The following is a 14801-nucleotide window of genomic DNA, read 5'->3' as shown; positions in this document are numbered from 1 at the left end:
TGTCAAAAATGTAATTGATATAAAATTATATACATGTATAAATAATTAATATACATGTATAAATATTTATATATACATATTTGATACAAATATGTAAAGTTCTATAAATATTTTAATTTTTAATTTTAAGTTGCACAATGTGACGCAGACTTTAAGCTAAAGCCCTTCCACACTTTACGTTTTGTATTGGACGCTCAACAATTTGTGCGAGACTTTGTATGGGGCTGAAGAAGTGTGGTGGCGTCTTTAGAATGTAAAGCTTGCTTTTCGCGTGGGATTTTTAGGTTTTTTGTACAAAATTGAGGAAACTTTTGTACAAAAATTTAATAAAAAGTATGATATTGATTTATTGTCGCTTAAATAATTATATGATATCACATACTTAGACAGGAACATAATTTTATGATAAATTTTTGAATATGTTAACTAAAAATCTGGTAAAATATTTATAAATTAATAAATTCAATATGTATGAATCAATTTATGCTCGCAAATAACATAATTTTTTTTTCAAGTTATTGGCACCAAATTTGGCAAAACTAAGACAATATCCATAATATTACCATCAAAACAAATCCAATGCCTTTGCTTTCAATTGTCCCAATTACTTTCATTAAAATTTGTTTTTTTTTTAAGATTTGATTTAAATATAATTTGTTACTCACATTGACTCGTCGACTCGTCATTATCATCAGATTCTGGGTCAGTTTTGTTGACATTTTCCTGGGATTTTCCAGCATCCATATCCGACCAATTTTTCACCTTTCCTTGGACTTCTTTATAAGCATTCAGCCTAAAAAATAAAACAACATTAATGAACAATTTATTAATAGACATGTAAAGCCTCGGTTCAAATATATTTTAAATTTTAGGTATTAGCTCTTAAAAAACCAATCAGGAACAAAATCTGAAGTCCCACTCCAAAGATCGAATTTTAATAATATTTAAATTTCGAAAATTCGATACTAGAAAATAAGTCTTTCATCGTTTTTACCTACAAAATACTATATATCTGATTACTCTTTTGAAATCCAAAGTCTTTTTTATATTTTAATCTGAAACTTTTATTAACAAAATTCAAAGATGTAAAAAACTCAAAAGATTATGATAAAATTTCACATCCACAAAACCTAAAATTTATTTAATTAAAATCCAAAGTCTCTTACGATATAAACTTAATTTTAATCATAAAATCCAAAGTCTCACAATTTTGCATCATACAGAATCGATAAAAACTAGCTGTAAGTGGAATTCTGTCTTAAGGCATTAAGGCATCGTGCCTTAAGGCAAATTGCTGGAACTTCCTGTACCAAAAATTATTATTTTTTTAAAACAATTAACATTTTTGAAAAAAAAATTACTTCGAAAAAATTAGATTTCAGAGAAAATATTATAATAATATAAATTTGGAACGGCTAGACCTGCCTTCGCCAAAAATCAGCACGTCTCCTTATCACGTCTCCTTATCAATACGAATCGAATGTTTTTTGAATTATTCAAATCGGTGGATCCGTGTTCCCGAAATCGTCGACGAAAATTTGTATCCGCACATACATACACACACACACACATACATCCATTTTTTCTAAGGTATGCCAAAATGTTCAGAAACTCCTGAAACGTAAAGATATATAAAATTTTTCATTTTCGATTTTTTGCGATTACTATAACTTGCCCTACGGGAAATTAAAAAGAAATTTTAACAGAATCCATTATTCAAATACATTATTAAATTCATGAAATTTTTCACTATTTATATTTAAAAATTAAAGAACTTATAAACAATTTGTTTAAAAAGTTTAGTAAACAAAATCCAAAGTTTAACAAATTATAATATGAATAATAAGTTGAATGAGATTGTAACCTTAACAAAATCCTAGGCATCTATTCTGAAACTTTTTACTATTTCTTTTACCAGAAATCCAAAATCTCAGTAAAGTTTAATTAACAAAATCCAGAAAATCCATCTTTTGACCTTAAAAATTTAATTACCATTTTGAGCCTCAGAATCCAAAGTATCTTCTTATCAATCAACATAATCTAACTATTATTAGTAACTCTGTTTTTATTATTTACCTTATCCAAAATCGAAAGATGTAGGTCTTGGTATAAAATTTTAAACTCCTAGCCTAGTCTAAAAACATTTTGTTTTAAATAAAAACCAAAATCTTAAAAAGCCACTAAATGATCTTAAATTTTAACATCCAAGTGCCATGAAAACTTTTCACTATTTTCAATAACAAAACCTACACAAGTAAAATTTTGAAACACTCTCTACTGTTTTATTTGTACATAATCCAAAGCCACATATAAAAAATAATAATAATAAGTTTGATTAACTCTAAATTGCAAAAAAATCCAAAAAAATCTAACTAATTCTAAGTCATAAAATAGATTCTACTTGCACAATAAAAACTTTCCACAATGTTCCCGAACAAAATACAAAGTTCTGTTATAAAAATTAGGGGTTCGGATCACAAAATCTTTTCACAATTTTCCTAAACAAAAGCTTCTGAAGAACAAACTCTTAGTAATATTTCAAGATGTAAAATCCTGCATATTTTTTCCAGAATTTCCACAAACCTACTAACCAAGGCAATTTCCGAGCCCATTCGATTCGATCGAGAACTCGGTCAAGTGGGGAAATCCCCAAAATAGAACTCGCTCATTTTGTCAGACATTAGGGCGACGTTACACGGAACGGTAAAATGAACCAGAAATAAAACTAGCTGTAAGTGGAATTCTGTCTTAAGGCAATTAGGGCATCGTGCCTTAAGGCAAATTGCTGGAACTTCCCGTACCAAAAATTATTATTTTTTTTTTAAAACGATTAACATTTTTGAAAAAAAATTACTTTGAAAAAATAAGATTTTTGAGAAACTATAAATTGGACAAAAAATTAGTTTTTATTTGAAAAAAAAAATTTTTTTTTTAAAAATTTTTTTTTTTAAAAAATTTGTTTTTTTTGAAAAAAATTTTTTTTTTTCTTTTTTGACATATTGTGGAAGATCTGAACTTTTTTTTCAAAGCAATCGTACTGCTTTAACTACATAGGGACAAAATATAAAGCGCGTAAGCGCCGCGTCGCTGTCTAACGCATAAGCATTGGTACGGAACCGATAGGAATGTTAACAAAATGTATACTTATTGTTAAAATCTCTATAAAATGTCTGATAATTTGATGTGCATATGTCTAATGATCATTTTTGACCGCCAAATGGCTCATTTTTTACTTTTTCCTCTATATCTCCGAAACCGCTGGACCTACCTTCATGAAAGTTGTATCGATTCTTCATCTTGTCAATACAAATAAAATGTTTTTTGAATTATTAAAATCGGACGCTCCGTTCTCTTAAAAACTGAGTTACCGTTTTCGGAACTTTTTGCCCCGTATCTTCGGAACGGCTTGACCTGCCTTTGCCAAAAACTAATCAGCACGTCTCCTTATCAATACGGATCGAATGTTTTTTGAATTATTCAAATCGGTTGATCCGTGTTCCCGAAATCGTCGACGAAAATTTGTATCCGCACATACATACACACACATACATACATACATACATACACACACACATACACACACACACACACACACACACACATACATCCATTTTTTCTAAGGTATGCCAAAATGTTCAGAAACCTCTGAAACGTAAAGATATATAAAAATTTTCATTTTCGATTTTTTTGCGATTACTATAACTTGCCCTACGGGAAGTTAAAAACAGTCACATCGTAAGCCATTTCAAGTCATTCTGAATCGTTTGAGCTATTATCTTAAAAATAGATGTATGCGACCTTTCGTGAAAGTTTTTGCAAAAACAGCTGAATCGATTTCAAAAATTTTAAAGATGTTACATCAAACTCGATAACAAGGAGTCTTGATTACATAATATTATAGAAGATTTAATTATGTACAAATTTGACCAACATTTCATTTATTTTAGGCGAACCGTTTCAAAGTTGCAAGAGATAATATAAATAAAAGTACTTTTAACGCTCTTGGACTAAAATACTATTTTTAAGTGTGAATTTAAAGTACACCGAGTAGCTGTAGGTCATCATATTATTAGACAATATTATACATAATGTAATTTTATGCAAATTTGCCAAATATTTAATTTATTTTGGACGAACTGTTTAAAAGTTACAAGGGATATAATAAATAAAAGTTTAGTCAAATCAGTAACAGTCCTAACAGAATAAATAGTATCTCCATCTAGTGTAATTGTTCTGGTTATACAAATATTCAATTATAATTAATAAAATAATCAATTGAATCAATAAATAAGTTATTAAATATGTTAAAAGTTAAAAATAAGTTAAAAGTGATTAAATAAAAATTTGAAATTACTTAGTATACAAATATAAGAAGTCTTGATTGGGTTTGCAAAACAATCCGTCGAACAGTTTCTTTATAATTACCAGAAAAGAGCACAAGTTCATATGTTTCCGCCTAAACAAATAAATTTTATAAATTTAAATGGACAAAACGTTTAAATTTAAGAAATAATTATTTCCAAATCAGCAATTCACTGTATATTGGTTATTTTAATAATAACATTAAATGTATAATATAAAGTTGATATTTTGAAATCAGTTTCATGCAACGAATGCCCATGATCCCGACTATTTTATTTTCTTTAAGCAAACACAAAACTAATATATAATATGTATGTATATATACATAGTGATTTTAATGTTCTGAACCTCAGAAATTATATTTATTTAACGCAGTAGTAATCCGTAGAGCCGTTTCTTTGCAATTAGTTATTGCCTCATTAAAATTTAATGAGCCTGAAACATTGCAACCAAAGTAACAATTATATTTTAGGTAAGAGTGTAGTTTGTATTTTTTTCAAATTAAAATATTTCCTGCATAATTTTGAAGTAGTATATATATATATATATATATATATATATATATATATATACTACTTCAAAATTATGCAGGAAATATTTTAATTTAAAAAAAATACAAACTACACTCTTACCTATATATATATATGTATATAGTGTTAAAAAGACTATAGTTAGTTTGATAATGGAATTGTCATTCGTTCTAATAATAATAATGACAGACGTGTTCTAGATATCGAAAACTAATCGATATATATATATATATATATATATATATATATATATATTGGTGTGCTCTTTAACCTTCACCTGAGAACATTTTATTGCCCCAGATAAATTAGGGAAAGGAATCAAATTAAATCTTCTTTTGACGTGATTGTTTTTTTTCTTGAAAAAATAACAAAAATAAGTAGTTTTGTATGTGATTAAGTTTGTTTTTTACTCATTAATAAACTTTTAGATTAATAAAATTATTTTAATTAAATACCCATAATCTCGCGCTTATATGTTGTCCTAAGTTTTTCATTTCATTTTTCTAATATTATTTTAATAACTCAAATATTTTGTTCAGGACACTCTTTTTAAATTAGCTTAGCAGAAACTAGATTATGCAATGCAAAATAAATGCATTCGGGACACTTTTGTACATTTTGCTAAATAACTCAAAAACTTTGTATTGGGCACTCTTTTATAGTTAGCTTAGTAGAAACTAGATAAAATTTACTTCAATTCCATATCAACAATCTTCTATACTTGCATATATCTTTTTTATGTTATCTGCATTTTCATCCTTTTTGTAATATGATGATTCACTTCATTAAATATGTGTCATCCTAAGATAAAATCAATTTAACACAGTTTCATTTTTTATTCAGTAAAATATAACAGTGGTTTTTCTCACACTGCATTATTCTTATTTTTATGATTATGATTATTATTATTTTATCTCGAGTTCTTTTCTTGAATGTGCAATTTCTAAAATCGCTGATACGGAACTAATGCGTTTTCGAGGTGAAATGTTACACCGGAGATAAATGCAACGGTAATGGTAATTGGATGTGGTTTTTAAGTATATCGAGTTGATGTAGGGCATAAAGGAGTTAGACAATATTATAAACGATTTAATTTTGTACAAATTTGCCAAATATTTTGTTTATTTTTGAAGAAAAGTTTAAAAGTTACAAGAGATATTATAAATAAAGAACTACATACACTATTTTTACTCGCACGTTGTTCCTACAGCAAGTAGGGCATTGCAATATTAGACAATATTTTCATTAAAAACTATGTTAAATAGTTTATAAAAGAAAATAGTAAATTTTATCTAGTTTCTGCTAAGCTAACATAAAAAAGTGTCTGAAACAAAATTTTCGATTTATTAAAAAAATGTAAAAAAATGTCCCAAATCATTTTATAGCAAACTTTGCATAATTTAGAGTTCATATGAAATTAATTAAAAATTTTTGTATAACGCTATATTAAACAGTTTTTAGGAATATGTTGTATATTTCATCTAGTTCTTGGTAAGCTAACTAAAAAATAGTGTCTTCGACAAAGTTTTTGAGTTATTTAATAAAATGTAAAAAAATGTCCCGTAATCTTTTAAGGAAAACTTAGAACAATACTAAGGGCAAGTTCACATGTCATTTATTAAATTTTTTATATAAGACTATATAAAACTGATTACAAGGATATGTTACAAAATTTATCTAGTTTCTGCTAAGCTAACATAAAAACAGTTTTCTAAACAAAGTTTTTGAGTTATTCACAAAAAATTGAAAAAACGTCTTGAATCTTTGCATAACAAAGTTATAATCAGGATAAATTATAAGGGCGAGTTTCCATCGCAGTTTTTTCATAATTTTCTTATAAATCTATTATAAACTGTTTATAGGGAAATGTAGTAAATTTTATATGGTTTCTGCTAAGCTAACAAAAAAAGAGTGTCCTGAACAAAGTTTTCGAGTTATTCAGAAAAATGTAAAATATGTCGTGGTAACTTAGTTAACTTATTATTAGAAAAATATATAAGGACAAGTTTACATGAGATTTATTCAAAATTTATATATAAGACTATATTAAACTATTCATGGAGATATGTTGTAAAATGTATCTAGTTTCTGCTAAGTTAACAAAAAAAGAATGTCTTCGACAAAGTTTTCAAGTTATTCAGAAAAATGCCAAAAAATGTCCCAAAAATGTAAAAAATAAATGCACTTGGATTCAATTTTTACATACATTTATAAACTAATCTTAAATTTTTCAGAAAGTTTCGACATAAAACTAAATGACATCATCAGTGGAACTAAAAAAAAAATTGATATAGATTTTAAAAAAGTATACAAAAATAGTGAAAACTATATTAAAATTAAAAATATATAGAAAATACATAGAAAAAACAAAACTCAAACCTAAAAAGTACTCGTTCAATAAAAACTAGTACTATTACTAGAAAACTAGTAATATTATATCGCATAAATTTAACTCGTATATTCATTTTTTTATTTATATAGTTATATAAACAAAATCATTTAAAAAATAAATAAAAATTCAACATTATTCTGTACTGAAAGAGCAAGAGCCTAAAGGAAATTCTGGAGCAACTTTTTACATGTGGGGTATCATTTGAAAGGTCTCATCGAGAACAAGCTAAATATACTACTTTTACTATTATACTTTTGTATTTTCGATAACTTTTTTCTATATATAAATAAAATTTTACCGGTTTTCTTATAATTTTTTAGCTTATATTAATTTGTAAATTTGCAGATGCACTGATGATGACATAAGAATTTATATCGGAACGTTTGAAACATTAAAAATTAGTCTACAAGTCTTTGTATATATATATTATTTAGGTATCGCCTTAGAAAAATCTCATTGTATATATCATCAACAAAACTAACCTAACCTAACCATGCATATATATATATATATAAATATATATATATATATATATATATATATATATACATATACACATAACAAACTAGTCAATAACTCCTTGTCTATATATTATTCAAGTATCGTCCCAGAAAATCCTCTTCGTATCTCAATACCAAAACTAACCTAACCTAACCATACATAGATAAATATATATATATATATATATATATATATAATACACTCATACAAATAACAAACTAGGCTACAACTCTTTGTTTATATATTATTTAAGTATTGCCATAAAAAACCTTCTTCATATAACTCAACACCAAAACTAACCTAACCTAACCATACATAGATAAATATATATATATATATATATATATATATATATATATATATATATATATATATATATACATTACAAACTAGTCTATAACTCTTTGTCTATATATTATTTAAGTATCGCCTTAGAAAAACCTCTTCATATCTCAACACCAAAACTAACCTAACCTAACCATACAAAGATCAACCACATATATAATATATATATATATATATATATATATATACACATAACAAACTAGTCTATAACTCTTTGTATATATATTCCTTAAGAAACGCCTTAGAAAAACCTCTTCATATATCTCAACATCGAAAAGACTAACCTAACCTAACCATACATAGGTAAATAAATAAATATATTTCTACTTACTCGTTTAATGCCACCATCTCATTAAAGGTAACAGGTTGTGTCCTGAATCTATCGGCAGCTCTTCTCCTCGGTACAGCACCTCCAGAGCCATTTTCCAAACCACTGGAAGCACCTCCGACTAACCTGGAGATTCTTTCAGCAATACTTTCAGTAACTGGTGTAGGAGACGATGAATTATTTCTGGATGTAGATGTCTCGTTGTCTACGTTTTGATGATTGTGGTTGTCGACAGCAATCAGAGGCTAAAAAAAAATAGACATATTAGGGACTAACTCGGTAAATGACTTTGGATCTTACAATTAAAGTCTCCTAAGCTCTTGTTTGATGGAAATAAGTGGTTAATAGGGAAAAATAGTAATGGGGAGTGATAAATATGTAAGAGATTTATTATTCTATTATCCTATTATCTTTTACCCCCTTGTTCATCAGTCATGCTCCGTCTCTTCATCAAAATGCTCGCCAACTCAGAATCAGCAGCAGCTGCAGATTTGGTCCTCTGCAAATTTCCCGAAGAACTACCTCCACCAGTACTTCGTCTCTGGACAACTTCATTTAAAGCTGCAGCAAGATCCTGAGGAAGAGCTGCACCTTCCACAAATCCCCTTTTCGGAGAATCCCTCCTGGACGAGTTCCTGGACTTCAAAATAGGCTTCCTCGGTTTGTTGTACTCATCAGCCTCGTCGCTTTCGGTGGACGATTTTTTTTTTAATATCGGACGAGGGGCTTCTAGGTCTAAAGATGAGGCTGCAGCACTTTCTTCACTTAGACTCTTTTTTTCAGAATTGGTTTGACCGGGTCGAAGGATTGGTTGAGCTGGTACTGGAGACAACCTAGGAGAAAAGAGGTATATAAAATTCAAAAGTGGTTGGTGGTTTATTTTTTTCTTTACCTTCGGAGTAGGACAAGCCTCCTGAATGGTCACTGGCTTTTTTCAAAATTCCATGATGGGGTTCAGGCGAAGAATCCCTGGATTTGTCCCTGTGGTCTTCGGAGTGGCTTCGTCTTTTTAAAATTGGACGCATTACTCCGCAACAATCTTCAGTTGATACACCACCTTTGAGAATACCTGGAAAAATTAAAAAAATAAATAAAATGTTAAAGTTTTTATTAAAATTATTTGGAATAAAAAATATGTACTAGATTATTTGCTTAAATATTTTTTAAATTGAAAATGATTTTGAAATTTTTTTTGAGATTTTTTTGTGAAATTGAAAATGATTGAACTTCATTTACTTGATAAAAATTTAATTATAAAATAGAAAGTTATATATTTTGTAATTGTTTTTATATTGTATTTGAATTCATTGTATCTAATAACATTGTTTTTTTTATTCAAATAATATGGTTATTATAAAATGTTTTTATTTATTTAATTTTATTTATTAATTTAACCATTTGCTGAATAACTCGCTTCATTATATGTTATAATTTCGGAGCGTTTTTTTTACATTTTTCTGAATAACTCAAAAACTTTGTCCAGGACACTCATTTTTAGTTATCTTAGCAGAAACTAGATAAAATTTACGAAAATTATGTATATAATGTTTTATACACTTCGATACAAATTTGTTGAATAGTTTGAACTCGCCCTAATGAATTTTGTGTATTTGCAATATATGAATTGGGAACATTTCTTTACATTTTTTTTGAATAACTCAAAAATTTTGTCCGGGACACTCTTTTTTCGTTAGCTTAGCAAAAAATAGATAAAATTAACTAAAGTTTCATGTGTATTGTCTTATACACTTTGATACAAAAATTTTGAATAGTTTCAACTAGCCCGAATGCGTATTTATAAGGTATGGTTTGAAGACATTTTTTTACATTTTTCTGAATAACTCAAAAAATTTTTCCAATATACTCTTGGTTTACTATACAAAAATTTGGGACATTTTTTAACATTTTGCTAAATAACTCAAAAATTTTGTATCGGGCACTCTTTTTTTATTAGCTTAACAGAAACTAGATAAAATTTACTGCAAATCCATAAAAACAACCTTATATACTCCGATACGAAAATTGTGAGAAAAAACTAACTAATTTCAACTTGCCCTTATATATTGTCCTTGTTTTCCATACAAAGATTTGGGACAATTTTTTACATTTTTCTAGATAATTCAAAAATTTGTTTCGAGACACTCTTTTTTAGTTGGCTTAGCACTAAAAAGCTTAGCTTAAAACTAGATAAAATTTACTGAAACTCCATATACACAGTTTAAAACAGTCTTATATAAAAAATTTGAACAAATCTAACGCAGTGTCTTAATAAGTTTTCCATACCAAGTTTCGGGATAATTTTTTACATTTTTTTAAATACCACAAAAATTTTGTCTAGGACACTCCTTTTTATTTAGCACAGCAAAAACTATATGAAATTTGAAATAATTTCTTATATACATTTTAATACAGTTTTATATGAAAATTTTGTATAAATCCAATGCGAACTCGTCTTTATATATTGTCCTAATAAATTTTTCTAGTCCTAACAAATTTTCCATACGAGGATTCGGGACATTTTTTTTACATTTTTCTAAATAACTCGAAAATTTTGTCCAGGACCCTATTTTTTGTTTAGCTTAGCAGAAACTCGATAAAATTTACGACCAAACCATATAAAAAGTTTAATATAGTTATATATAAAATTTTCGAATAAATCCAATGCAAACTCGCCTTTACATATTGTTTTCCTAATTCTAATCCTAACAAGTTTTCTATACAAGGATACGGGACATTTTTAACATTTTGCTAAATAACTCAAGAATTTTGTTCAGGACACTCTTTTTTAGTTAGCTTAGCAGAAACTAGATAAAATTTATAACAATTCTCTATACAAAGTTTAATATAGTCTTGTATGAAATTGTTGAACAAATCTAATGCAAGCCTTTACATATCGTCCTAATAACATTTCCTAATTCTAATAAATTTTTTCTACCAAAATTCGGGACATTTTTTTACATTTTTCTAAATAACTCAAAAATTGTGCCCAGGACACTCTTTTTTATTTAGCTTAGCAGAAACTAGATAAAATTTATAACATTTTCCTGTACACAGTTTAATATAGCCTTATATAAAAATTTTGAATAAATCCAATGTAAACTAGCCTTTATATATATTTATCTTTAAACACTCTAAACTTCCTGCTTAAACTTTTTGTTCGAGCAAAAATTTTGTTTATAAAAACTCGAAACCGGTTAAATTTTCAGGTTGTAACCAATATTGTTCGCGCCAAATCAAAGTAGCCGATATATTGATACAAACAAAATAGAATCAATCCAAAATCATCATAAAAAGTCAACCATTGCGATATTTAAAAACAGCAATGAAATTATTGTAAATACAATTATAATTTGTAATTAATATAAAATTAAACACATAAAGTTATAATTAAAGTGTTTACAACAAAATGGTCCTTCAAAATTCAATCAATCGAACAACAAAAGAAAACAAATATTGAACCCGTTGTAAATATTGTTGTAACTAATTGAACTATTATTTAGAGTTTTATTTATTTAGATTTTATTTTTGTTATAATTGCTGTGATCTCTCATACCAGAACAATTGACTGAGATACAGTATGTATGAATTATTTCAAGTAAATAAATAAAATAAAAAAAAATATTCAAAAACTTTTTTGACTTCTGAAATTTTGTACCAAAATCTAGGTTAGTAAAAAATAATTATTATTACCGTGAGGTGGTGAGTCCCCTGCATAATCTTCAACAGTATAATTAAAATCTTCATCCTCGCTCCTGCTGGTTTTTCTCTTCAAAATACCATGATGATGATGATGATGATGTCCTGAAGATCTGGCAGTGATATCCAAAGAACTCCGACGTCCCCTGGTTTCTGATTGTTGTATATTTGTGACTTCTTCCATCGATAAACGTTTTTTCAATATACCTTGTCGACTTGCATGTTGGGATTTCTCCGACTCTAAAACCACCTGAGGAAAAATGACATATGAAACGCATTTTTTTACTAATAAATGGTAAGTCCATTTAGGGGTTTATGGATCACTATTTTTAATTAAATACATATGTTAAGAATTCGTTATTAATTATTTTACGATCTATAAATTATTTACTTTAAGTGAGCACAGGATGCACGTGCAGAATAGGTAATTATTCCATAGCTTAAATAATTCCTTTTATTATTAATTTATCCTTACTATAAATCATGTACCCTTCTAAGAAATTGTACCAGGTCAAATGCAAACTTTCGCATTAATATGGATTATAGAAAAATCCCACATTTTGTATGTATTAGTGTGTAAGTATTTTGTATGCTGTCATCCCTTCCAGACAGGGTTATTATAATTTATATAATGATAATTATTTTAGTAATCGAATCATGTTTTATTTCGCGTCGAGGCAATGAATATTGTTCACTGAATTTCGATTAAAATATTCTTTATGCTCTTTTTTGTTCGTCAGTAGAGTCCCTTTTAACTTTTACTATTGCGATTAATTTTTCAGTTTGCTTGTCAGTAGAGTCCCACTAGTACTCTTCTTTTTTTAGTTTGCTCGTCAGTAGAGTCCCTTTTGTACTATTTTTTACTTTGCTCGTCAGTAAAGCCCAATTTGTGCTCTTCTCTAGTTTGCTCGTCAGTAGAGTCCCTTTTGTACTATTTTTTACTTTGCTCGTCAGTAGAGTCCCTTTTGTACTCTTTTCTTAGTTTGCTCGTCGGTAGAGTCCCTTTTGTACTTATTTTTTAATTTGCTCGTCACTAGAGTCTCTTTTGAACTTTTTTTAAGTTTGCTCGTCAGTCGAGTCCTCTTTGTACTCTTTTTAAGTTTGCTTGTCAGTAGAGTCCCTTTTTTCACTTGTTTCACTATACTCTTTATTTTAACTCGCTCGTCAGTCCCTTTTTCATTTGTTTTAGAGTCCTTGTATCATTTTTCTAGTTTGATCGTCAGTAGAGTCCCTTTCGTACTTATTGCTTGTCAGTAGAGTCCTTTTTTATATGTTACAACTTTGAGGCCGCCACTATTGTAAAGAACTCGTTTGGTAAAAACGGCGGAGGCAAAGTTGTACGCCCAAAAAAATTCTAGAAAATTTAATAAAAGTCGAGAACGGCTGAACCGATTTGGATACTTTTAATCTTGATATATTCGTCATAGTCTAGGGGAAGACTTTACACATGAGAAACTATTTAAAACTTGCTTGAAAAATGTATATTTTGCTCACTGAAATATGAAGAATGCACAAAACTTCAACAGATCATTGACACCAGTGAATAGGACATCAAAGTAAAATTTAGATTAAAACTTATTTTATCTACTACCTAGTTGTGAGTGGCATTTTGCCTTCAGGCAAGTTGCATAATAAATAAAAAATCAGATTTAGCAATTTATAGAAAAAAATCGACTTCAAAAATTTTCGCTTGTACCTTGTTGCTAAGAAGTATTGTCTAGTTTTAAGGAACTCCTAAAGTCTTACAGTCAAAAAAACATAGAACATACTAAAAATTTAGCCTAAAACTTGCTAAAAAACTAGTTGTAAGTGCTAATAATGTCGAGAGACCAAACAATGTCTTGGATTGTCTTATACCATGGGTATTGTACTGGCAACAGATAGCCTTACTAATAACATTGACGTAATAGTCATATATCTTATATATAAAAATAAAGCTCTCGTTCAAATGATTCGGTAAAATTCAAAAACGGCTAAACCGATTTGGCCAGTCTTAGACTTGAAAAAATTTGTGCTAATCAGTAGGTTGTCGGAAAGGTGAGATATTATTTCACAATCGCCTAGAAACTTTACACTTTTAATTTGAACATTTTTGTAGAAGCGTAATTTAAATAGAACAATGGACGGTGGCTAATACGTCAAATGTCGAAAGTTTTTGACAGATGATGTTCAATTACGTTTAATAGGATGTTTTAGGTAAATATTATTTAATTATGATTAAATTACAGTAAGTAGTTTTGTTTGTAGTTTTATTTATACACAAAAACGTTATTAAACGGATTGCAAGCGTTACTAGAAACTCAAAACATCAACTTTTTTGAAATGTTAATATGAAAATGCACTTTTTGGCATATTTTTCACAAACACGGTGCTCTGAAAGATCTCATTTGTATAATTATATACTCATTGGTATTTATAAAACATTTTCTAGGTTATATTATTTTTTAATCATGTTATTAAAATTCAGAACCTAAATTTGGTATCGATCAAATGGAGATTTAGTCGAATAACACTTTCCCAGTTATAATTTCCCAGAATTTATCGAAGAATAGATAGTAATATATGAAGGGCCGAGGTTAAAAAGGTCCACCATCTATGTGTCAAAAATCAGTAAAGTTTAGCATTGTTTAACAACAATATTTGAAAG

The 14801-nt window shown here is 28.0% G+C and overlaps 1 protein-coding gene across 1 annotated transcript; it reads right to left on the bottom strand.

The window, feature by feature from the left end:
- Positions 1 to 665: 665 nt before the first annotated feature.
- LOC113365305 lies at positions 666 to 12404 on the bottom strand (the record flags this gene model as incomplete). The annotated part of the gene is made up of 6 exons (XM_026606891.1): positions 666 to 793; positions 8462 to 8703; positions 8877 to 9110; positions 9230 to 9291; positions 9351 to 9527; positions 12149 to 12404. Coding segments are annotated over 6 exons (1099 nt in total), but the record flags the coding sequence as incomplete, so codon positions are not given.
- Positions 12405 to 14801: the final 2397 nt, after the last annotated feature.

This window comes from Ctenocephalides felis, unplaced genomic scaffold (assembly GCF_003426905.1).
Source record: "Ctenocephalides felis isolate EL2017-DRISC unplaced genomic scaffold, ASM342690v1 CF-g0.4_SCAFFOLD_00871, whole genome shotgun sequence".
NCBI classification, from domain to species: Eukaryota; Metazoa; Arthropoda; class Insecta; order Siphonaptera; family Pulicidae; genus Ctenocephalides; species Ctenocephalides felis.
The sequence above is the reverse complement of the archived record's forward strand: the minus strand, read 5'-3'. Positions and strand labels throughout refer to the sequence as shown.